Source organism: Meleagris gallopavo, chromosome 1, assembly GCF_905368555.1.
Source record: "Meleagris gallopavo chromosome 1, MGAL_WU_HG_1.1, whole genome shotgun sequence".
NCBI classification, from domain to species: Eukaryota; Metazoa; Chordata; class Aves; order Galliformes; family Phasianidae; genus Meleagris; species Meleagris gallopavo.
This window is the reverse complement of record NC_139404.1, coordinates 15,981,111-16,007,780: the sequence shown is the minus strand read 5'-3', so window position 1 is coordinate 16,007,780 and position 26,670 is coordinate 15,981,111. Positions and strand designations below refer to the sequence as shown.

The 26,670-nt window shown below is 34.3% G+C and overlaps 1 protein-coding gene across 1 annotated transcript in view; it reads right to left on the bottom strand.

The window, feature by feature from the left end:
* Positions 1-26,670, bottom strand: part of TBC1D22A (TBC1 domain family member 22A) — a 156,854-nt gene that overhangs the window by 19,800 nt on the left and 110,384 nt on the right. Inside the window, exon 12 of the mRNA XM_085217753.1 lies at positions 17,915-18,010. Within this exon, the coding sequence (XP_085073879.1) occupies positions 17,915-18,010 (96 nt within the window). The remainder of the gene's footprint in view (positions 1-17,914; positions 18,011-26,670) is intronic.

Sequence of the window (26,670 nt, the reverse complement as noted above, 5' to 3'; positions counted from 1 at the left end):
AGCAACTGTTACGTCTTTTTAATCAAAACAGTGCTTTTCCACTGCCAATTAGTCTTCAGAGATATCAAAATGTTCAAGAGGTAACTGAGTGAAGTGAAAAATGCATGAGAAATGATGACTGTCATTTCAAAATTGCATTCTAAGGCCAATTCATTGTCTAGTTGTTCCAAAAGGGGAAAGTATTTCAGATGCTGTCTGAATCTATCTAAGACAGCAATCGTATACGTCAGCGGGATTACTGTTTGTCAGATACAAAACAGAAATTTGGGCCTGATTAGTAGAGTCATAGATATTAAAGCCAGAAAAGATCATAACTTATCTTGGTCTGACCTCTTGTGTAGGTAAAAGGAACTAAAACTAAACCTGTTTTCTTTCAGGAGAAAAACATCGATTAGAAGTCCCTAAGAGATACAGAAATTCATGATTGTTAGGATGTTAGGATTGCTATTCTATAAAAATCTCTCATTAATCTATTGATATGCTTTTTGTCTAATTAAATATTTCAAGCCCTTCAGTCATCCTGAGCCCTAAGCCTTTTAGTTCAGACATAAGAACTGGATTCAATATTATCATATACAAATAAAAAACAAACTTTTATGTTCATTAATTTAAGAATAATGTTACTCCTATGTGCCACAGCATCATTCTGGGAGCTCATCTAATGATACTCGTCAGCAGTGTATCTTTTCAGAAGCCATGCCATGTTGTCTCTCACTCCGTAGTCATGACATATTCTACTTATTCTATATTTGCAAAAAATTTTTCATTTGACTGTATCAAAAGGCAGCTTGCATTTACAGGTAGACTAGACGTGTGACTTGGGATTGGTTTATGTAATTGCACTGTCCTTCTCACTTGGTCAGAATGTGATCCACAGATTTTTATTATCAGCTTTTTTATAGATACTTTCAAACATCAGTGGGAATGATGAATAGCATTCTGCCAATTACTGACACCCATGGAAGCTCACTAGGTAAACCTGCCCTTGAATACAATTAACAAAAAAAATACTTTTTAGTCCTCCAGTTAGTAAGTCATCTTTGCTGTTAAATGCTATTTAAAAGTCAAAAAAGTATAGACTCCAGTAAGAAATGATCATCTTTCACATTTTCATCAAAATATCATGAATGAATAAAATGAAGTTTCATAGCTTTGATTGCTATCTAATGTAGATATACTTTTCAAAATGAAAAATAGAAATGAAGCTCTGGGATAGGAATGATGGTGAAAAAAAGTTTCATATGCTCTTCTTATCTGATAGTAAGAAAACTGGATAAGTAACTAGATAAATAATAATAATTAAAAAATACTCACAGAAAATATTTAATAGGTGTTACTAAGACTATGTCTTTATCATCTTCATGTGCACAGTGGTATTATTTTTGTCTGACATTCTTCTAAGACAGAAGAATAAAACAGGTCAAAGACAGGAAGAACTCTCGAGTTACACACTTGCCATTAAAATCCATAGAAGGAAATAAAAGTTAAAGCTGCTTTTGCAGATAATACAAATATCTTTTTCACTATTGTTAGCTAGACACACTGGGGTCATGAGGAAACCATAGTCTCTTTATGGTATTATTCTCTGATAGTTTGGAGCTTCCCTATTTACAGTATTTCTGAAAATTAGGAAAAGCCTTCAGATAGCATTCTCCAGGAGAAAACAATGCTCGTCCATCAAGAGAACAAATTCAACAGTAAGAAGTGTTCTGATAAACTACAATAGATACATCAACAGAAAGTCATTGAGAATTCACAATTCTGACAGAAGCAAGAGTAAATATTTAAGAATATCCAAACAACTAAAACAAAATATATGTAAAATATTTTAACTGAAGCAAATTTATTTTTGAAAAGTAAAAGAAACATAAATAAAGGTAGTAAAATGTCAGATTCTTTCATTACAGTTTCATAGCCACGACCTCCAGTGTATCACTTACTGGTAAGTGATCATACTCCCACAAGGGAGACGATAACACGCTCAGCAAGACTGAAACTGGAGGAGACAGCATCCTTGCAGCACCAGCGAGGCATGAATTCAGCCTACTTATGATGACTGGAATCACTCCAACCCTAATGCTACCTCATTTACTTTCTAACATTCTGTTGAGATAGCAAAGTTGCCGTACAGATTTGGAAAGCCACAACGGTCCACTGCTGATTCATGCTGTTAAATCATTCTGTTACTACATTATATTTATGCTGTTCTCACACTACTTTATGATAGGAGACTTCATTATGGTCAGAGAGCCAGAGCAGATGATGAACTACATGTCAAGAAGAAGCAACACTTGCTTGCCTACATTAAGATACATGAAGTCTATTCTTCTGGTTAAACTAATTTTAGTACTAAAGAAGCAATACAAGATTAAGATACAGTAACACAACTCTATTTCAATGATTATACAAACACATAGGCATGTTTTGCCAATTGAAAGATTTAGCTGTTAATCACATGAGAATAGAACTGAAGTTGAGACTGTAACAGAGTTCTTGTTTTTCTTTAGATACAAATCATTTCTCTCTTTAGTTGCATTCTCTATATCTTCAGGAAGTCTGTGGTTTGGATTTTTTTTAGTGCTTCTTCTTTCACTCTACTCAACTCTATTTGGCAATTCTAATCAAATGATTTGAAAAAGATTGTTAGGAACCCAGAGAGCAGGAAAAGAAATTAATTACTCCCTTTTATAATTTCACCCTCTGGACCACTGACGAGAACCCTTCTCATTTACTAAGGGAAACCAAAAATCATAGAAAAGGGTAAATGGAGATTTTATCTACAAAGCCAGAACTTTGAAGGCTGCAGATTTTAATACCTGATCTTATGTCAAATGGATGGATCAGAACATTTCCAAATAAAACATTTCTATTAATCAAACCATGCCATCCCTGCATCTTCAAAGACCCAGCCAAAACACTTAGGATATAGATGATACATGGAACTTGAAAATCTTAATTAAAAAAGAAGGTTAAAAGGATAAAATATTTTAAAATTGGCACATCTGATTCCTAGCAAAGCATCAAAATCTTTAAGTTTATATGATTATGCTTTTAATTCAGAATGAATGGGCAGAGATAGAAGATACCTTAAAGTTCACCAGAGCATCACCCACAGTCATCACCATCTGCAGTTGAGACACAGCTACAGCTGCTTTTTTAGCAGCTAGCTATCTAACTACAGCTGCTCTTGCCATGTTTTTGACAGTTACAGCACACCTTCTCTCCTGACCCCTCTTCCTATCCAGAGTAAAAAAAAAAATTATCCAGCTATAAAAAAATTAGTGAGAAATGTAGTATAAGCAGAACACTATGCCAGAGGGCTATGGCTTTTAAGCAAAACAGACTGAAACATGCTTCCTTTAGGTAGACATACATGTGAAAATCATGACATTAACATAAATCCTATGTTTGTAATAGACTTCATCATTTTAGTTAAAGGACTGATCAATGGACTCACTAGCAAGAAATTATTTTAAATTCTCAAAATGAGTGAATTAGAAACTGACTGCAGATTAAAACATCCACTGAAAGAAAACATAAATATCAACAGACAGATTTTTTAAAGTTTAACTTGCATCTTAGATTTCACAGATATAAGTTAATTAAGAGATGGAAAAGACATTGTGTTTAGTGTAAGGTCCAACTAATTTCTTTGGAAATCCATGCTATCTTAAGTAGGTTTATACAGGAATGAGTGCTGTCAGTAACAAGAGGACACAGAAATCAACTGAGTTCATCAATTAAAGAGACAAACTCTTTCCCCTTCTCTTCTGTGAAAATAGTGATTGACTGTATTTAAGTAAAAAGCTGTGTTATTATGTGGTCACCTTTCAAAACAAAACGAAAACTTTGAAATTTGCCTAAAAAAAAAATCATGAATAAGAAATAAGAGCTAAGATCTCACTTTCTCCTTATTCCAACCACTGAAGAATACTTTGTAATGATGACCTTAAGAAATCTTCTAACAAAAAGTTTACATTTGAATTTCCAATTTTGATCAAATCATCAAATAGATTTAGTTAGTTGTTTTGTTACATAGTTTAATTTTGATTATTGGCTTTCTTTTGGTGAACATCTATACTGTGAAATAAACTGGGAACTTTCCTAGTCTGTGCACATTTGTGATATCCATTAACATATTTTTAGACCAATTCATTTTTCCTTATCTTAAATTTATATTTATTCTCTATTTCATTCCCCTTTAAGTCTTAAGAAATGGCATTATAAAGTAAAAACACCTTCCAATTTCATGTTGCTAGCATTAGTCATTTTCTTTTGGTCAGTTTTCTCAATTCAGTTGGCATTCATCACATCAATTTTAGCTGAATTAGTTTCAGTGTAATTTGTCAACACACTGATACTTTGGTATTTGTTTTCCATATTAAATGTCCACTATCATGCAGATACTTTTATCCTAAGGCTCAGTTTGTTAATGACAAGTAAGTTTACTGAAAGCAAAGTACGATAATTCTGCAATTAAGACACACTCAATGTTTACTCTGAGAAAGAACCAATTATGAAGAAAACTGTTCAAGATACAACACAATTGTACCGTGGCAAAAATAAGTCTGGACTGATAAGAACATTCAGTGAAATTTGCAAGAATGAAGAAAACCTTCCTGTTCCAAGGAGTGTACTGTTCTGTTAAGTGGGCAATAATTCAAACATCAAGGAAAATTACACATTAGGTGCTGTTTCAATGCACTAATTATAGTTGGAAGATACATAGATGAATATATTTAAAATTCAAGTCAAATTTAAAATACAAGTCTTTACCAAATAGATAATATATACAGCCTTTTCTAGTTTGGATAATTTTTGTTCCCTATTTTTCCCCCTAACAATGAAGCAAAGTTTGATATGTTTGTAGTTCTGCCAATAATAATATTTATCACTGCAATCTCATTCTATGTTTCTAAAAAATTAATCTATTGCATTTCTTTTTGACTACTTCAACATCTTGAGCCCTTCAATTATCCTGAGCCCTTTGAGTTAGTTAATCTGGATTCGGTACCCACTTCAGATCAGTTAAGGGTAACTCATCCAAGATGCAATAACAAGCAGTTTTTAAAAACAAGGGTGATACCAAAATATGGATGTTAAAACCTCAGCTCAGCTTTTTCATCTCATTTGCTGCCAGTATCTTATTATGCACTATTTACAATGACATGCATTAGTCTCAACTATAAAATGCAAAGAGTAAAACCTTGTCATCTTTGTAAAACGCTGTGTAAATTATACTTGAATTATTTTGCATATTTGGAAAACATTTTTTGTTTTGAAGCCTATTTATTTCACTTATTTGTATGGACTTTTAATATACCCAAGTGAATATGCTTTGAAAAGAAGTATGATTGTATTTCTGTAACAGCAGAATACCTTTGGATCCCCGAGGTCCTACTGAGAATATTCAGAAGACTGTGCATTTTTTCACTCTGTGTACAGTTTAACTCTCAGACAGTAGCATTTACTAAAAACGTTGAGTGGAATCTGTCAAATAACTCAACTGAAGTCAAAACTGAATTATTATTCTCTTTCACTTAAAGCTATCCAAATACTCAGGGGACTATTAAGGAACTGCTTCATGGAACAAAAAATGAAGCCTTACTCTTGCACTTTTCCCGAAGCATTATTAGAAAAATCATATTCTTCATATCCATTGTATTTTATGCATATACTTTTCAACTCAATCTTTTTTTCCTAGAATAAATGAAATAGAATTCTATTTCAATTTTTACATATATAGTGTGATTTTTAGATGCAATCAGAACTATCTCAGTTAATTGCAATTATAAAACTGTGCTGAAAATAATTTTAAAATCTCATCAGAAGTTATTCAAATAAACTTATTGACTAAATGACTACATTTGTTAGAAATTGTCAAGAATTTTCTCTCCCTGGACAGTCTTTCTCCTCTTCATGTGAAACAACTTTAAAGAATTGGAAATAAATAATAGTTTCCTACCAACTTGATTTTGATTAAGACTTTGATTTATGAGTTCTAGTGCAGTATTACCTTTTCTTAATTTTGGATTCACTGTGTTGTTTGCACACTAGCAGCATAAAAAATGTGTTTTTTTGAACACTGCAGATTTGCTAAAGTGGTTCATCCTTTACAGAATCATAGAATCATTTGAGTTGGAAGGGCCATTCAAGGGTCATCTACTCCAACCCACCTGCAATGCACAGGGTCACCTATAACTCCGTCAGGTGCTCAAAGCCCCATCCAGCCTGACCTTGAGTGCCTCCAGCAGTGGGGCTTCCACCACATCTCTGTGTAATCTGTTCTAGTGACTCACCACCCTTACTGGAAAGAAAAAGAACCTGTCTAGGTCTCTCTGGCTGGCATCACCCTATGTGATATCCTGACAATTTGGAGAAAAATGAATATATATGGGAACTATCAGTTGTAGCAGCATGTTTACAGTTCTGTTTTGTTTTGTTGTTTTCTTTAAATAAAAAAACACCAGCAATAAAACACATAACTCACTTTAGAAACAGTATTCTAAAATTATTTTCTGATCTGAAACAGTTACAGGACAGTAAGTTACTTGAAATGCTTATTACCCTTGTAAAATAATAATATAAACATTGAAAGTTTCTCACTATTAAATACTGATCAAGTAACATCATTTGCTTGCCATAGGTCTGGCAAGTAATACTTGCATAATTTCTGCTTTGTAGTTTACTCCAGCAGTAACAGAACAGCTTAAGTACAGCTCTTCAGGCAATTCTTGTTATGGACCATTAAATAGCCTACTTCTGAATACTTTAAGAACTTATAAGAATACAGGGACCCCAAAACTACAGTCTCTGTCGTAAATAAGCCTCCTTTGAAGCGACACTGATTAGACTACACTCAGTCCAGATCAGTCTCACTCATTCCAAAAGTTGCATTTGTATTCAATTTTGTTGCTGGGACAATTGTGTCATTTCATTCTGCAAGGACAGCCTTAGACAAAAACAATCAAGTGAGGGACATAAGCCATATCAAACATTTTTTCTGCAATTAAAGTAACAACATTAATGAAGACGAGAGGAAAAAAAGCATTTAATCTAGCACAAATTCATTAAGCAATTTCCATTAAAACTTGAGAATGAATTCCTAGGGCAAATAGGAAAACCTGACCACTAACCACTACAAGGTTAATGGGATCAATTTAATCACATTCAAAATATACAAGTTTCAGGGAGTATAATGAAATAAAGATTTTGGTAAGCTGGGTGAACTTTGCAGATATGTGATCCAGGTAGTCAACTTTACAAGACTGAAGTGTTAGGATCCCACAATTTTTATGACATACAATTTGAGAAAGAATTTTATTGGTAAGTCACTACCAGAATGAACTCTAAAGTTCCATATTCAGATAACTCTCAACACTGAAGTCTCTTTTGATCCTGAAGAGAATAGTCAGAGACTGAGAAATATGCTGGCAACATTTTATGTTTTTTTTCTTTTAGGTTGCTCTCCTTTTTAGTCACTACAGAAAATAAATTGTAATAAAAAAGTTTAGACTGAATAAAATACATTAAGTCACTTACTGGCAAGACTGTACAGAATGAATAATATGGCTTAACAAAATAAATACAAGTAAAATAAAAATGCGCTCAAAATAAAATCTCTAGGGCTTATTTAGATAATCGTAAACAGGAATTGAAAATAACATGTCCAGAAACAGAAATTAAGCATCTTACTGTTTGTACATTTGAAAATCTTTTTATTTTTACCATATGGGTCTGTTTTCCAGCAAAAATATACTCTATTCAAAGCCATGATACTAAAATCCTTAAATCCCAAAATAATAAACGAGCGCTGGAGAAAGAAGTCTACGTTCCATTGAACTTGAGCAGAATGGATTATTACAGACTGAAGATTTTCAAAAAGCCTTAAGACAATAAAGTTTTTCCCAAGCTCCTTTCTCTGTTTGGAGAAATAATGTTCACCCAAATAACGTTCCAATATGATGTATCAGTTTTCACTCTGTTACACAAAGGGCTTGGGACTGCCACAGCTGAGTAACTTCTGCCCCTGAAGACTGAGTGCTAAAGCATTCTTTTTAAAACTTTGAGAATTAAAGACATCATCCTTCAAGCAATACAAATTGCATAAACACTGAGCTCCACAGTTTTTCTCTACACAACAGCGAGTTTGACACGTGAAGTTTTTTTCTTCCCTTTATTCAGAGGTCTCCACTGGATTTGCTTCCTTCCCTCCTCAACTGACCATGTCTCTTGTACTAGGAATTAAAACTCCACTGTCAGTCAGTGCCATAACCTTTTAAAATTAATAGAGTGAAATAAGTATTTACAGAGTGTAGGATGCCATCACAAGTAGCTGATTCACTTGTGCTCTTTCACTGACTAGAAATGTAATTTAAACTTGCTTTAGCTATAATTTATACCTGGCTCGTAGGAATGGCTTTATTTCATTAAACCTTAAGCCTATCTACATCATTAACCAATCTTCAGTTGAACAGGTTTCTGTAACATTACTATCACATAACACATGTGCTAAATCATGAACCTGGTTAACATTTTTCTTTTGTTACTTAGAACTTTAATGAAAAACATGGAAGACATATTAGTGAATGCAGCACATCTGAATTAGCAAATACAACAGAATGCTAACTTTGTCATGTAGGTGCTTTATTCTTTTTTGAAGAACACTGAAAAACAGAAGAGGTACAGCTCAGACCTACCAATACACAGCATTACAACCTCAGCTGTGAACTGCACTAGATCTGTTGACAAATACCTTTTTCTGCATGAAAGTAAGGGCAGAATTTAATGAATTGCAGTATGTTGCACATGAAATCCAAGCATGAAAATGCACTTTAGTGCTGAAGCTTTTTAATTTGATCCATCATCCAACATGTTCCCTGACAACCACAGAAGCAAACCATTCAGACAGTAACTTTCTTTGAAGTGAAGAAAAACACTGCTCAAATGTAATTTTTCAAGTGGCGCACACACTTACAAGATGGAAAAACAGACCAAATACTGAGGATTATAAATGACTCTCTCTTCTTCAGATCATTCTCAGTAATAAAAAAAAGGTAGAAGCATTATACACTCACACTTGATTTACTTTCCTTTATATTTGGGCAAACTTTCACACATTATTACAATCAATGTTAATCATTCTGAGAACACTGTCACAAATAATGGGGTCAAAAATCAGTATCTAAATTGCTGACAAGTGGAATAAGGTTTCCTAAGACCCTTGCTTTTCATGTGTACTTCCAAGATATTTGCAAGCTGCCTACCAGTGGCTGTATTCTTACCTTCTATACATTTACATGTAGAAACAGCCAAAACAACTTTAACAGTGATGCAGCACACTCCCTTTTAGATGTTCCCAACTAATGCACCAGGCAAGAAGGCACTTGTTATTACAGCCCCGTATCTTGACTTTCAGATATGTCAAACTCCTGTGAAATAAATGACTTGGTAAAAGCTATATGCCTTGAAATTACCCTTAAAACAGTTTCGGGTAAAAATGAGAATAAAGTTACTGAATTACAGCACTCAAAGTGTATTTATGAAAGATGACAAAAACAATCAGTGAACAGTGATGCAGTATGCAGATTTGTAGAACTCAACTCCTTCAACAGCGATTTTCAAAACTTTCTGTTTTGGTAATCCAACCTCATTGCAACAAATGAATTTGTTTAAAACATTCTGGAATGAGAGATCAGCCTGTTAAAAACTAGACAGATCTCCTAAGGTAAGCTGTGGCTGTAGCGGGCAGCTAAACCTAATTCCCCAGGACTTCCAGTTTTGCTCAGTTGCTTTGGAAGAAGTAAGGCTGTGTTTCCACTGACTCTCATGATTAGACATGATTCATACACAGCACAGAGTAACTTCTCAGTTTCAGTAACAAATATATATATATACACATAAGCTACACGCAATTCAATATAATTGCACTATAACTTGCAATTTTACCATTTGCAACTATTGCAAAAAAATTGAACAGTAACTATGGCTTCTGGGAAGGGAACTGAATGGAAAGAAGGCAACGGAAATAGATGTACAGATGTCAAATTCAGGTGCAGAACATAAAACATATCTTTATCACTGGAAATAAATTATTGATTATTTCTAAAAAGTCAGATGACCAGGAACTCTTGCCTTAAAAGCTCAAGTAAAAGAAAGAAAAAGTGTAAATGCTAAAGCATAAAGATATTGCGAGCTGAATGAAATATCTACCGTAAGTGTTTTTTCTTTCTTTTTGTAGATTTTTATTGTCAGCTTTTCACATTTAAAGTCAGGAACTCAAGAACAAAGAAAGAATATGTAAAATAGGAAAAATAAGCCTACAGCCTCATCAGAAGAAAAAGACTCATGAAAATACACAACCTTCAGAGATAGGAAAGGGTAGCACTAAGAGTTTTATTCTTCTTCATGGCTCTTAAGCCATTTTTGGTCTAGCATATAAACTGGCCAGAAACTTCCAGCTACTTTCTAGACAGAGGACACATCCTCCTCCTGGTACCAGTCAAGCGCCTCTAATTTCTGGAAGCTAAGAGAAGCATGGCATAGCCCATCCCTTCTATTTTAGATCAACACTAAAATTTTACAGTAATAACTTCTATGGGACTAAACTTGTATTTCTAAGACTGTACAATAAAATGTCTCCTGCATTTGATTTGCAGTATACTCAAGGGTGAAGATTAAGTCAAGATGCTCATGATAACCAAAAGATGCAGATGCTTTTAATTACATTGTGCAGGCTTGTGAACAAAGCAGTTGAAATGAAGCTGTAATAGCTGGAGTGGGACCAAAAGCCAATTGATGTTTTGTCTACATACAAGATGAGATGGTGATACAATTTTTACCACGCTCCTCATTCTCTGTAGTTAAAGCTCTTTCTATGCAAAAATAATAAATAATGTCAGTAATTTCTTACTGCAAGCTGGCTGTTGTGAATATAAATGATGTAACAGTGCCAACTCCCAGCTGCCTACTTCCAATACTCTACTTCATGTTGATAGCTATAATGTTCAAAGTCTAAAACAGAGCTTTCCTTTTCTTACAACAGGTGAATGCCTTCCAAAAGTGCTCACAGCAGGGAATAAAATCACAGCAATGTTAGAAGTCAGGCTCTGTAGGTCAGAAATATTTCCATGCTCACACACTTTATCTCTGATCGGCTTTGATACATTCACAGAAAAGGCCCTCTTATCTCCCATACATGGAGGGGGAATAAGCAAGGACACAGGATCCAGGACTACAAAACCATCTAATTATATAGCTTATAGAGAAGAGGGGTATACACTCCTCTGTTCCAAAAACTACTCTAAAAAGCAATAGGACTAAGTCAATTCCTATCAGATCTTAGTTAGCCATAAGAATTTCAGCTTAGTATTTCAGTCCATCTCAGTTTGACTCCAATTCAGCACTGAAACATTAAGATATTTGCAATTCTCAGGAACAACACATAATGTAAAACCCATCATCTATTTAGTTCATGCAGTTTCTGTCCCTGAAGGTTTTCAGGACTCAGCTGAATAAAGCGCTGTCCTAGCTGGACTAAACTCAGAGCTGACACTGCTTTGAGCCTCAAGTTGAATTTGACACCTTCAGAGATCCTGTCCAAATAGAAGTATCCCTTAACATTTACGAACTTTTCTGAACAAATGCTAAAAGGATTTTTATGGAATAAATATAAAAATACACATATTAATCACACTGAAAAATGATAAAAATGACTTCCTTTGACAAGTGTTTAAAGTAAAAGTTATAACCAGGATGTAAAGACAAAACTGTAAAGCCTCTGAAAGAAAGTCTGTGATCAGAGCAGGGGATCGGTAGAAAGGTAAGGAGCTTTTGGATATAGGAAATCAGAAACAGGGAAAAGCCCTAACTTGTATAAGAACTTATAGTAGACAGGAAAAGCTGCTGATGAAAGGTTCCTCAAGATATAGATGAACATATCAACCTAAAGAGTTTGTGAGTTATTCCTCACAAACAAAAGGTTGGATTTGTGGGCTTCATTACTAGAATGTGTGTTATACTGTTCTTTATTTGCTGTTGTCCAAAGTGCACTCCAGCTGCTGATAAACTCATGATTAACTGAAAAATAAAAATCAGAATAGTCACTGTGGAGACATTAAGTTTTCAGCAGCACTGACTATTTGCAATTAACTACCTTTGCTATCAACCAAATTTCACTTTTCCACTTCCCTTCTATCTTTTCTTCAATAGCCATTATATATTGGTCATTTTTTATGATGCTCAAAAGAAATATTATCTTTTTTCTTTTTTTTTTTTTTTAATTGAGATGCATTCTACTGCAGTAGAAATGGGAACTGAATTTCTAGCACCATCCACACAAGAAGCTACATTGGAAGTATTTTTTATTAGTTATAGTTCATGTCATATAGTGCGGGAAGTCCTGCGCTTATATAAAGGATAGGAACAACATTAAAAAAAAAACAGTGAAAACCATATCACAGGAATGGAGAATAAATAGATGATATAAAATCATATTTCTGATATCTTACATGTTTCTATAGCACATAATCACCAGGAAGGATTTTCATATTAAATTTTTTAAACTAAAATCAGTACTCATGGAGGCAGCAGTATAAAATTGCACAAATTATCTTTCATAAAGGATCATGAAGTAATACTACCCGGTCATTTAACATAAGAGAACATGTGAAGAAAAGCATCTTAACACTAGGCAGATATTGTTCAAAAACTGCAATTTGTCTTCCAGGCATCTTTTTATTCTGTCACCTCTGTAACTAATTTATAATCCCATTTTAAGGTGCAAAGTTACACTATTTAACTTGTGTACCTGATGCAAATACACGTCTCTGACAAGTATATAGAAGTAGAATTTAGTGGTATTTTTTTTTTTTAACTCTTTCAAGCAATTTTAGCTTACATGCAAGCACCTACTTAAGCAAAAATAGGAACAGAAGGGAATGATCACCTAATCCCAATTCACTGCCATAAAGTGGGATATCTTCCCCATGACCAGGTTGCCAAAAGCCTCATCCAATCTGGTATTAAGCATGTCATGGGATGGGGCATCCACAGTTTACCTGGGCAACCTATGAAAGAAGGGGTCAAAGCATCCAAAGGTGAGCTGAGATTTCAGAAGAGTGGTAAGTAGCAGTGAGCTGTGCTGATTCTACTTCAGTGCTTGCTAAACAGAGAAGGAAAGGCAAAACAAACTGAAGGTGCTGAGGGTGCTCACTGCATCAGTAACCTAAATACACCCTAAATGACGTTCATGCAAACACAGGCACTGTGAAATGCTTCAGCAGCCTCTGAAATAGGCAACCACCTTAAATCAAACATATACAAAAAATGAAGACTCAGTTTAAGAATAAACCTGATCAGAACTTCGGAAGGCACCTGCTTTTGCCTAAGTAATAATAATAACCTACATTTCCTTAAAATGTTATTCATCATATGAGGTAGAAAGATGGTGGTTCATCTTTCATCATTTGAACTAACATTAACTTGTAATATTTCACTTTAATGAAATATTTTTAAAAGTCAAGAGCACTTTTCAGCATTTTACTGGAAAAGACTACTGCGTATACATTCATTTTGTTCATGAGATCAGTGAAGCTACTCCATAGCATTTACTCAGATTAAAGAATCATTATTTTAAAGATTATATAAATCAGAAGAAAGGATACTCACTAATCCGAAGATTTCAATGCTCAAGTAAGTTTCAATAGACAGCAAGTTCACAGAAAGGTAAAAAGAACCAACACAAAACCATCGATGTGAATGTGACTAACAGCATCATAGCCTATCTGCCAAATCTATTCCATGCATCACAGAAAAATACGAGGACTGAGAGAGAAGTAGCAAGATCTGCGTTACGTGCTCCATTTAAATAAGATGGTCAACAAAGAACACAGCACAGATACTTTTCTCAATAACTCAGGAACACGTGATGAGGCTGTCATCGCCAGCTGATAAACTGGCATTCAAAATCTCAGTACAGAATATGAGATGACAGGTAAGCTGTTGGTATTAGTCCATTAACGGCCTTGGAATAGAAACCACCTATTTTTTCATGGTGCCACATAGGAAAGGAAGTTACAGAAGGTGAACAGTGAGAAAAAATGATGGACTGAAAAATGATCTTTACAGCTTCTTTGCAGACTGCATGAATATAAATGAAGCAAAAATGCATTTGTCAAAGCCAAAGAAAAGGACATTGTAGTAATAAAGATGTGGGTTAATGACAGCATGGGTGTAAACGTCTGCTGGATAGAAAAGCCTGTATCTTCAAATGACAAAAAAAATCTGCAAGACAGATTTCTTACTGCAACATACTGAATGTATTTTTATAGCTCAACTATGTCAACAAAATTATAACTTACTTATACTGAAAATTTGAACTAAATCTCTAATATCCAACATTTAAATCAGTATCAGTCCAATATTACTATTAACTTATATTCAGCATGACAGATAAATCTGGTCCCTAGTGTCCTGTTTCCTTACAAATCTTTCAAATATCCTGTCCCTGACACTATTAAATTCAACAGCTATATTTTCTATTAATATTTTAATTCTAAATATGCTCAAAATCATGCTTGAATGTTTTATCACTCAATGTTATCAGCTACTCATATTTCTCCCACAAATTCAGGAAAATTCTGGAATTACAGCTGTACTTAGGAAAGTGGGTAACAGTAAGTCAAATTCGAAGACAATACTACAGTGATTCCTTCCACAGATGTAAATCAAGTACCAAGTAGTAGTTTTCAAGTTTTAACACTTCATAATATTACCCTAGCCATGAAACAACCACATGACAGTAACAACAGAAATAAATATAAAAATAAAAATGAAAGCCATAGGCATTAAAGATGTGATAAGATGTTATCATGTACAGATGAACATTTGATATGTAAAAATTAATTGCTTTATATGAGGAAGAATAAATGTCACACACTTTTATTAATTGATTAGGTTGCAGAAATACAGAATTAAGATAATAGAAGCAAGTGCCTTAAGAGCAAAGGTTGTATTCTTTGTTCTGTCTATAATGCTACTGATAACATAATTCAACAAATGATAGGAATAAATATTGCCTAACCTAGCATAATCAAAATCTTTAAAATTGGCCTTTGATCAAAAATCCACTCAGTGTCTCATCTGGTACATGACCACACCCAGTGTTCTGGGGAAATCATTCTGCCTTAAATTTCTCATGAGTTTTTGTAAAAGAAAAATGCAAATTGTCACAGTAAGCACTGAGGAACCAGGCATCCTTACTGATCAGCAGACCTGTCTCAGTTATTTTATATGCAGAAAAATGCATATAACATACACCGTGTGCAAGAGAAATGATTGGACATATGTATTAATGATTCCCAAAATATTTTATAAATCTCAAAATTTCACTGCAAAATGTGCTATACCTAGGACTGCTCAATAATGTGAATTCATTGCAATCACATTCATCCAACAACTTACACTGAACTTCTAACATTTCAATGTGGTTTAAAACTCTATTACTTGAGATCTGATTTATTTCCATGGAAACTGCAACAGACACAAAGAGCACAATAATACTTTTTGATAAAGCGAACTCTCAGCTACAAAACACTATTTCTCAACACAGTCAACACCATTATTTATGCATTTTCACCAGTGATGAACAACAGCCTGCATGCTGTGCTCATAAAAGTCTGCACCAGTGGAGGTGACTCTCCAGTGGGTCGGCCCCTTTTCCCATAACTAGCAACACAACTAGAGGAATGGACTCAAGCTGCATCAAAGGAAATTCACATTGGATGCTAGGAAAAGTTTCTTCTCTGAAAAAGTGTCAGGTGCTGGCACAGGCTGCCCAGAGAGGTGGTTGAATCATCATCCCTGGAGGTGTTCAGGAAACATTTAGATATTGCTTTAATGGGAAAATATTGGTAGTAGGTGGACTGTTGGACTGGATGGTCTTGGAGGTCTTTTCCAGCCTTGGTGATTCTATGATCCACTGTCACTACTCTTGAAAAGCACTATCCACCATCTCACTGTGCTCACATCCACTGTTTGGTCTCCAAAAAGTCTTCAGTAAGTATCAATGAATGTCAGAGGGTGTCATTCTTTCTGCATGGAGAAATTCAGTGACACACCTTTGCCTCATACATACTTCCATGTCAGATGCCATTTTGTCGAATGGCCCCCTCTGCTGCTATTTCTGCCATGGAAACAAAATGTAACAGGATACTGGGGGAAAAGCTCAACTCCTACTGCCTTACCAACAACATCCACCTCTGAGGTCATTGGTCAACATGATAAAATAGAAGACATTACTTTCGGAACAGCAGTCATAGAATAAGTAATGGTCTACAATACAGCTGTTGATAACAAAGTGGAAGAGTACTGTGTTTTTTTTCCCCTGTGGGGGAGAATCATCGTTTGCAGAATTTATAACAATTTACTTTAATCATTTTAAAAGCTGATGTTGTACAATAATGGCGAAGCCTTACAGTGATGACACTAGCAATAAGCATACAGAACCTCAAAGTTACTAATTGCTTATCTATGTGGTGACCTACAGCAGTATGATAAATGTGTTCCATTGTGTTACTGATTTATGTACCTTACATAGCCTATAAGAAATTAAATCATAAAGGCATAGCTTATGTATTACATTAATGAACTAATTTGAGCACATGTAAGGAGAAAAAAAATCATCACAGCACTTCACCTTGAGATCATTAGTGCTATAAACATGGTTGCAGTGTATTTGATAGAAACACAAAAATGTTAAAAACTTTGATGCAGGATATCAGTGGAAATTAAATTAATAGGATTAGCAGTGAACAATTATATTTGAGAGGTATGACTACCAACACTGAAATTATTTTTGACCAGTATTATCAGGTAGTATAAAAGTAGTTACATCACGCCCATATGGGTTTATTTATTGCAAAGATAGACAACGACAGTAAAAGTGCACTGAATAAACTGTTTTCTAAAGGACGATAAAATAGATTGCAATAATACACAGACTCATACAATGGCTCATTTGTACAGGGCAACAGAGTTCAGTCAGCTGAAGGGAAAACAAGCTGGTAACAGGCCATTTCCCTGGGGCAGGAAATGGTGTCGGCTTTGCAGTGTGGTTTGTTTACTGCCAGCCTGAAAACAGGCCTTTAATGCCTTTTAGGAACTGCATGTGCATCAGAGAGAAAAATTAAATATAAAATATTGCTTTGAAATGGAACTATCGCCAGTTCGCAAATGTAACTGAACTTCTCCATGGGTATGGAAACCATTTGCCTATTTACACTATTCAAATCCCATTCCAAACAACTAACAGATATGCTCTTTGCTAAACAAATAGAAGGTTTTGAAATGTAAGACCCAAAACAATCAATTTTACAACCCTTTTATTTGGCCCTGAAATATAGGCTTATTATTTTTGAAGGTTGCTTGCCTTGCTTTTTTGAAAGAAGAAACATAATCTTGTTAGAGTTTGCTGCTATACTATAGAGATGGGAATTCATAAATAAGTAACTCCAGTGATGTATTTAAGCTTTTTAAAAAAAATCCCATTACCTTTTCAGAAATTTTTTTTATGAGATTCCTAGGATTTACTTATCACAGCATCTCCAGAAATCATTATCTTAACATCTGCCTCAGCATAAACAGTACTTTTCTTTTCTTTTTTTTTCTTTTTTTTTTTTTTCTGACCACACATTTGCTACTGTTTGTAGTCTGTTACTTCAGGTCCAACAGTTTTGGAGGAACCCTGACAATAGTTATACATCTTCATTCTTGTTGCAAGTGTTTCTGTTTTGTTACAAATTCATTCCCACATAATGCCTGGAACCTAAATTTAAATAAATTCCTCCCTGTGATTGAAAAATATTCACAGATTTTTGTATCTTTGAATTCAATTCAAACTCAATTCTTTACTTACTTGAAAGTCCTTCTCCTCCAGAATCTCCTTCCTCCACCTGACAAGGAAGGCAGCACAGACATACAAGTGGAAGTGAGAAAAACCCTCTGGTTCAGACTAGAAAAAATAGAAGTAATAAAGAAAAAACATCATTACAATGCATACTTCTAATTAAGATACCCTCCAACTGCTTTTTTATGACATTCACTACTAGCTACACGCATCACTTACATTGCTTTCTTCTGCTATTACAAATACGTTTGCATTTTACCTGTGAAAAACTTATTCATAACCTGAACTAAGGTGAAGTACGAATTTACTTCCCATACTTAAACTCATTCATTACAGATGCCATTCTCCCATTTCTGATGTTATCCAGTACTTTATTATCTACGCTGTGTCATGAATGTATCCTCCATCTCCATTATTAAGATTACTGTAGCTCCATTTGAAATTAATAGCTTTTTATTATAAATTCTACTATAGTAAACAACAAGAGCACTTTAAAACTATGGTTTATAGTTATTAAAACTAAATCTTGGTCTATATTTGATTGAATTAGAAGTCAACAACTTGAATTAGAAGAAACAACTTATTATATTAAACTTGATATAACGATATATTTAATTTCTATTAAACTGAGAAACATACCATATTTAGAATATTCTACATAGCATTTTGTAACAGTGTGATAAAGTAGTGTATTGCAGCCACCAGAGGAGAAGGAAAAACATCCTTCTTTTTCTTGTCTATCCTTAGCTGACAGAAGTGCCGTTACTCTAGTGCACTGCAGGGGTTGGTACAAACACCATGTGAGCAGCTACTGAAACTATGGATCATGCTGACCAAATTGTTAAGAGTCGTGAAAAGAGATAATGCCAATTATTTTCAGGGAAGTTTTAAATTTTAAACTGCAGTTAGTTATTGTTGGAATCAGAAAAGGAAGATTTTGATTATAATATCCTTTGATAACTTCTCCTATTCTAGGAAAATTATACTTGAATAGCACAGTAAGTTAGCACAATGTAAAATCCCAGAACAGACAAAGCATATGGTAATTTTGACTGGAACTCTCCAGAGTTTGTCTTTATCAAAGAGATGTCCAATTTACAATATTAAATCTATCATTTTACAGAATCATGTACTTACAATGATCCTCCTGAAAAATCCACATCTTTTATTTTAGTGCCAACATTTCCACTGGGATGGAGATCTACTATACATAAAAGTGTAGTGGATCTCAAAAAAACATACTTGCAAGAGAAGAGGTGCTACCACTTATCACATCAGATATTACTGTGGTAATATTTAAATTATTAAAGATAACTCTAAAGACGCAGAAAGCCAATTCAAAGAAAACAACCCTCTTCCTACTTTATTCTGTAAATTCAGAGAACATGCTGTATATTTTTAAATTCAGTCTTTAACAACAATCTTTCATAACCAAAGCATAAACAACAATTTTTTACAAAATTTTCTTTGAAAGGATGAAAAAGTATTTTAAAACGTTTAAAATCAAGTCTAGAAACAATAACCATGTTCTACATTTTCTCAGCACTGTATTACAAGCAATTTCTCACTTGTAACATGAATTTTAAAAAGTCCTTTAAAGTAATAGCATTTATCCACACATGAGAAGCTCCTGGGTTTCTCTGGAATACACAGCATTGTCTCAGAAGTGACAATCTTTCCCTAGTTTGGAAAGGAAACAGGGTACTGAAGTCCAATGAAAAGAGAAAGCTCTTAAGACCAAGTCAACAGTCTGTGCAAGAAAACATCATCACATCCACACATGAACAGTATTTTCTACTCTGAAGGGTATTTAATCATTGGTAAAGACTTTCAGACACATTAGGAACAAGAGCAGTAACAAAGAAGAGAGAAAAAGGTGGCACTGCTTGGTGAAGTACATCCTGCTTTCAGATCTTCAAAGAACTATTGTCCCAAAAGAATGGCACCAGCCTTATCATTTGCAACCAAAGGAGAAGAAGGAAAATGACAGCTAAAGAATGGAGGCCAATAAAGGTGGATTGAGGCTCCTGAACAGATACAGGGAAGGACAGAAATAGTGGAAATATGGAAAAGAGGAAGACTATTCTTGAAGATGAAGCAGGAGATTGCGCAGCCTGTAAATTTATTTTAAATTTCATTTAAAATAATAATTACTAACAAGTATAGTTTATGTTTTAGGTTATTTGCTATCATAGCAGAAAGAAATAGAAGATTCACATTTCTTTGATGATGACATGATATAAGCAAGAAAGAGGGAAAAGAAAGGAATTTGCACTGTATTAACATATACATTACTTAAGCATTCTTCTCCCCACTCCTCTTATATGAGTTCTTAAAATGTGCAGGGAAGAAGGAAGGAGGATTAAAGAAACCTACATGGAAATTAAAATGCTACTTTCAAATTTAGTTTATAGGAGCTGCTGTGAAAATTGTTAATTTTGCTGTTACACTAACGCACATAACAATTGCAAGAGGTAGTCAAATTAAATCATCATAGCATTATTTTTTTCTGATAATAACCTAAGATTCTGATTTTAGGCCCAAGAATTTAGTCTATTATCACACAACAAGAATTCTTCCATAACCACAAAGTCAAGATAAGTGGCTTAAAAATTAACAACAAATATGCTCAAAAGTGTAATAATGTTTTTGAAAAATTGCAGAAAAATACCTGAAAGTATAGAAGAAGTTTTTCTCTTCAGCCTTTTTTTCCCCCCAATACAATTTTCTTCAGCTCTTTTAAATGAAACCAAATAGGTTTAAACATGCAATTTATTAGAGAAAAAATGCATATGTCCCTATAGGTTTAAAAACTCATCATGCTTCAGAGATAAGCCTAGGCTACAAAGTATTTCCAATGGATAGTTTTAGACAGTTTTGGAAATTGAGTAAAACAGCTAATGCATAATTGCCTTTTCTAACACCTGCTACCTATTATACTTCTCTATTTGAAGTTATGAACAGTTTGATCTCTAAATGTACAGAAATACAGAGTACAAGCTAAAAGCTATTTAAAATCAAATGTAAACAATGACCTTGATTTAAATATTTTAGCAAAAGATCTCAAGACAGATGTACAACCTTCCAGAAGACTTACTTTGAACATATTGCAGACGATTCAGGGCACATTATCTAAGCACCATCTGTCATTATCAATAAAAATCATTTCGGTTGGTAACATCACAAATATCTCACTGCTCTGCAAATGCTGGATCTCTTCTACAGCTGAAATGAAAGGCGTTCTTTATACTGCGCTCCCCTGACTTCCTCATTTAGACAATCACTGTCACAATGCAAATTTTGCTGCATGACAGGACTGATTATTGTCTAGTCAATGATTAGTCTAACCTGCCTCCCATACGCTGGATGCTTCAGTGTTTAGGGAGGGTAGGTAGATTTGCTGAGACATAATACATGATTATTTTTGAAGTACTTGGAATGATTAAAGCTACAATCTGTGTCTGTGTTAGGTAATAAAATACCACACTTAACACTCACATAATGGTTCAGAATTAAGGACTTCAAAGCATTTTATGATTACAGATGAATAAAGTAACTTTATGTAACTCATAGTTCTTCCCACTTAAGAAAGAGCAGACAGTTTAGATATAAGAGGCTAAAGTCATTTTACCCCAAATACCCAGTATTTCCCTTAAATTTAGGTGAGAAAAAAAGTTGGATCATCACAGAAGGTGGGATCAATCACTTGGGAGCTCCAGCTTCCTAGGTACAGAATCAATCTACTCCAAACCTGAGACTCAGAACTCCAGTCCGAGAAGCAATACAGCACCAGAACGCTGTTAAGAGGTCCATCTACATTTATCGTAACTTATTTGTCCAAAGATTTTTGCAACTTTGAGCTTTATTTTGCAGCAAAGAATTCCAAATATATGCTATACAGTGCCTGTATTTAAACAGACACCTGCTAATTCTATTCAAAGCTGTTCAGTTATCACAATTGGAATATGAACAACTCCTTCCTATTCACTATCTTCATTTCATTAATCTCTCCCTTTGTAACTTCAGCATCTTCCCTGCCTTTTCTGCACGTTAGAGTGTTTTTTTCCTCCATCCCACAATTCTCACGTACAGGTTTTACTACCTTTAATCAGGACTCTTAAGCACCTTTCCCTGCAATTTTCTGTTTCTGAAATAGGGACCAATCTGTATGTAGCAAGTAAGAAGCAGACAGAATATAAACATACAGCTGAATAATGATATATTGCTCTCCTTTCCTAATAATTTCTAGCTTTTATTTTTATTCTTTCTTATCTGCTTCCAAGCTGTTATCTTCCTCTTATGTTGGAGTGTAGAAAACTATCTGGGAGCCTGCAGTTGTACAGATGAAGTTAGGATTTTTCCAAATACACGCACAATATACAACTTTATATTTGTCCACATGGAATTTCACCTACTATTTACTGCCTGGTTTTAAGAACATGAAGTCCCATAACTCCTTGCTGTCAACTCTTATTACTCTGATTAACTCAGTGTTGTCAGCAAACTTCGTGGTTTCATTCCTCCATCCCTTTCTCCATCACTTAAATAGAAACTGCTAAAGTCTTATCAAAAACAGTAGATTATGTGCAATTTTCCTTAAATTTGAATCCTGCCTGTTGACCCATACCATCTGTTTCCTAGCTTTCAGACAGTATCAATACGCGCAAACTCTTTTATTGCACAGGAGAGTTATAAAATAACTATTAAAAAGATTTATTAGCATTCAGTTAGTACATTATGGATCGTCTTCTAATATTGCTTTTGTTTCACCCTGACTATCCCCAACGAGATTGTCCCAAAAGCAACAAGTGACCAACAGTGTTTGTCTAAACTGAATCGAATCCAACAATAAACGCAGCAAAAAGTTGAATCATTTAAGTTTTAAATGCAAAACAAAACACAACTTTACTTAATGGTAGGATCTAAAAGCAGCTGCTTCTAACTCAAACAGACATCAATTTATCTGAAAATTTGTGCATTTGTTTTATATTTTCATTAAAACCTGATCTAAACAGATTAAAATCTGATCTAAACAACACTTTAAAATGTAATGGAAACCAGCATTTTCAGGTCCTAACAGCAAATCAGAACTATCCCGTACAGCAAAAATATGGTGCAAAAGCTATTACCTTAACCTTTACTCCTTCTACTAAGGCCCTTATAGAACAACTGCTTTTAAAAAGTCCTTTGCAAGAACTGTGCTCCCATTTCCTATATCTGCTAGGAATGTTCAAAAATGTATCTTACAATGTGATATTATCTTTGGCAGATTTACGCTGAAAACTGAATGATAGGCCGGTTTTCATAAAAATTAATAGCTGGCCTCTCCAATCTGGTTAACAACAACTTGGCAACAGCTCCCAGAAGAAAATTTATGCTATAAATTTCTGCTGTTAAATCCCAGCCACAAGGAATACGGATCACCACTAAACTATTTTTGGATCAATATTTTGCCTCAAAAGAATGTTGTATACCACATGCAAAATTCATGGTAAGAAAATCAACATAAAATGAAAAGGATGCTATTGAACACTATTTACTTGATTTGATTGAACTATTATTTTTAAAAGCATCTTTCATATAGCTTTCCATGGTAGCTTGTATTTTGAGAACAAAGTTTAAATTCTCTTCACTGGCTAACATGTTCAGTTCAAACAGAATTAAAAATAACTAACCTCAGGTGTGTATTTGACTTTTTGTCCTAACTCTTCCGAAAAATAAAGTGTGGGAGGAAAAATACACCAAAACAGTTTTTCTCATGTGGCTCAATGTGATTGATTTAAAGATTTCACCATGAATGGTAGGATGTCAAGTGGATTCTTAGTCAATGAGGAACATCCATACCCAGTACCAAAACGTGTCTTTTACAGTTACTTTTCTTCTCATGGGTATTCAATAAAAGATGGGCAAACAAGGCATTTTCCTTGAAGAATGCCTTTGTTACAAAGATAATGCTGAACTCCACACAAGGAGAACAATTATAATCTGAAACACGTACTTCCAACGCTACTTTGAAAAGAACCTTCCTACACATAGACATAAGAAATATACACAATTAAACTACCAGAAAGCATGTTGATTTCTTTTATGCAATTTGTCATGTCAGTGAGCCCTTTCTCAGATGCAGTGAAGAATGACCAGTAGTTGTGCTTTGTACTTACTGGGAAAAATATTATTACACCTGCTGCTTTGAATTTCTGCAAAGCAGAAGGCAACCATACTAGCTATGGGTAGGCAGAACATAGCAAGAACAGAGACAAAGCAACATGAACAGGAAATTCAGTCCTTACACTTTTAAGTAGCAACTAAAAATATAACGCTGAGGGATGATACAAAAAGATCCTAGCTAATATACATAATTTTGTTTCCTTTGGTAAGATAAAATAAATTGTTTTCTGAAAGTTTTTCTTCTGTGTAACTATTTAAAATCAAAAACTTCAGCAGCAATAACTAATAGATCTATTCTAGGAAGGTGCCGGTTCATTAACAAATGACAAGCATGTAACATTACAAGCCTCATCAATAAAAGCAGATAATTTACCCAGTTTAGGTTTTAGAAAGCAGTTGATTACTTACAGCTATATTTTCTTTCATTTACTAGATTTAATGTATTAAAGAACAAAGTACTTTGGTTAGAGCCATTAATATGGTATCTAAGTATTTTACCAAGCCACGGCACAGCATAATCTCTTAAAGAAGAGAGTCCCTCGGCAAATAACAGTGAGCATCAATATACCCTTCTTTTCCTATAGCAGAAAGAAAACATAAGCATATGGTGTGTTTTGTTTCTTGCATGAGATTGAAGCTGAAGAATACACTTCCCTATGCAATCTTGGTCCTCGGTATTTTCCACTGCAAAAGTCCTGAGTAGTCAGATCATTTAAACTAGAAGAGGATGCGAGGACATGACACTAGCTGCAGTCTTTTCAAAAATGTACACATGCCTGAAAAATTTAACCCTCTGGCTATTTCAAGGAAATTCATTTTGCATTCTTAATTTACTCAGATGCCCCACACTGTAACTTAAAATCTTTCTTGGATGAGAGAAGTTATGGAAGTAGGGACTGAGCCGCTAAAAGGCTGAGGTACAGTAAGACAAGGATAAAAGCAAAACTGACGGACTAGCAGCCCCCAACACAATGAGTTTAAGAAAATCTTTGCTAAAGCAAGTTTTTTTTAGTGGGTTATAAGACAGATTTGAATCAAAATTCCCAGACAAAATGTTTTCAATAACATGCATGTTTGGGATATCAGAACCTTAAGTCTTCATTTATTTTAAGCTAGACTTAAGGTTGGGCTTCAATTACTCAGACATAATAGTCCAGCTGGAAAGAAATTTGTTTTGAAGTTTTCTATTAATTAAGACTACACTCAGTACATCCGAAATCATTAATTTTATTTGAAATATTTAATTTTTTTCTAAAGTTGTGACTTGATGCCAATTAGTTGGAAAATGTGGTGGAAAAAAATAAAAGCTGTATCGCACTGAAATGGAAACATTTATTCACAGAATTCTCCTTAAAGATATGCTTTACCTTAACAAAGCATACACTAAATTCAGGTCATTGGTAAAAACATGATGCAACTGATTTAACGCTGAAGAACTTTGTTTTAAAGCAAAATATTTTCATACAAATATTAACCTGCTTTAGACAGACTACTGATTTGAAAGCACAGAGATACAGGCACCCTTTACAACAACTTTTTCACCTGTGACAAGAACTTCTGAAGATCACATTAATCAACACCAGATCATTATACCTCCATAGTCTGCTTTTAAGAGGTAAATGAGCACAAATGAACAGTGTGACTAATATTTACTAAACTAATTCCTGATGTCACCTTTTCAATTTCGAAACTACTTACCTCCTGTATAATTCTGATTATTTTTGCCATTCATTCCCAGAGAACCTTGATGCTGGGAAATTAATTAATGGATACAATAGAGAAACTGTCAGCATTGCTTAAATACAGTTTCAGCATTGGCTTCATTTACATGTAGCCTTTTATTCTAAACAATAGGGCTGCTGATTTTTTTGTATTAAATTGTTAGCTCATTAAGAAGAGCACAATGGTATCCTTTTCTGCAGATATTCACTGGTTATCACATTTTGCTCAAATATGTAATCCATGATCAAGACAACCACTAGAGCTTTTAGCCCCAGAATTTCAAAGATACTGAAAGCTGCATAATTGTATAATTGCTTGATTAATTGGCTATAGCGTTATCATATTATTAGCTTTAATAAAAGTTATTCAATTATTCAAAGCAAAGTAAGAAACGTAAGATCATTACATCACAACTGAAAAAAAATTTTTGAGTAACCATACAAATGCATATCCCATTTAGGCCAAAAGACTAAACTGAAACAAACAACATCTAAATAACTAAATAAGTATTGAAAACTGACAGTTGCTTATTTCAACTTCTCAGAAAATAAAATATTCTTACTGCACACTATCAAAATGTATTTCAAATATATCCTCTCAGTGTTCTTAGGCCTCACATCAGTTGCAGATATGGAGGCTTTAACGCTCAACTTCTGGACAGACTGCAACAAACACTAAAATGAATGATTACAGCTCATTGGAGAAGGCTGCACACGGAGGATGCAGAGCCTCCTCCTTGGAGATATTCAGAAGCCACGTGGACATGGTCATGGGCACCCTGTTCTGAATGAACAGAAACCCTGCAATCCTCAAATACTCAGCTGTAAAATCCAAGTAACATTACATCAAAGTAACATGTAAATGTTTTGGGAAGA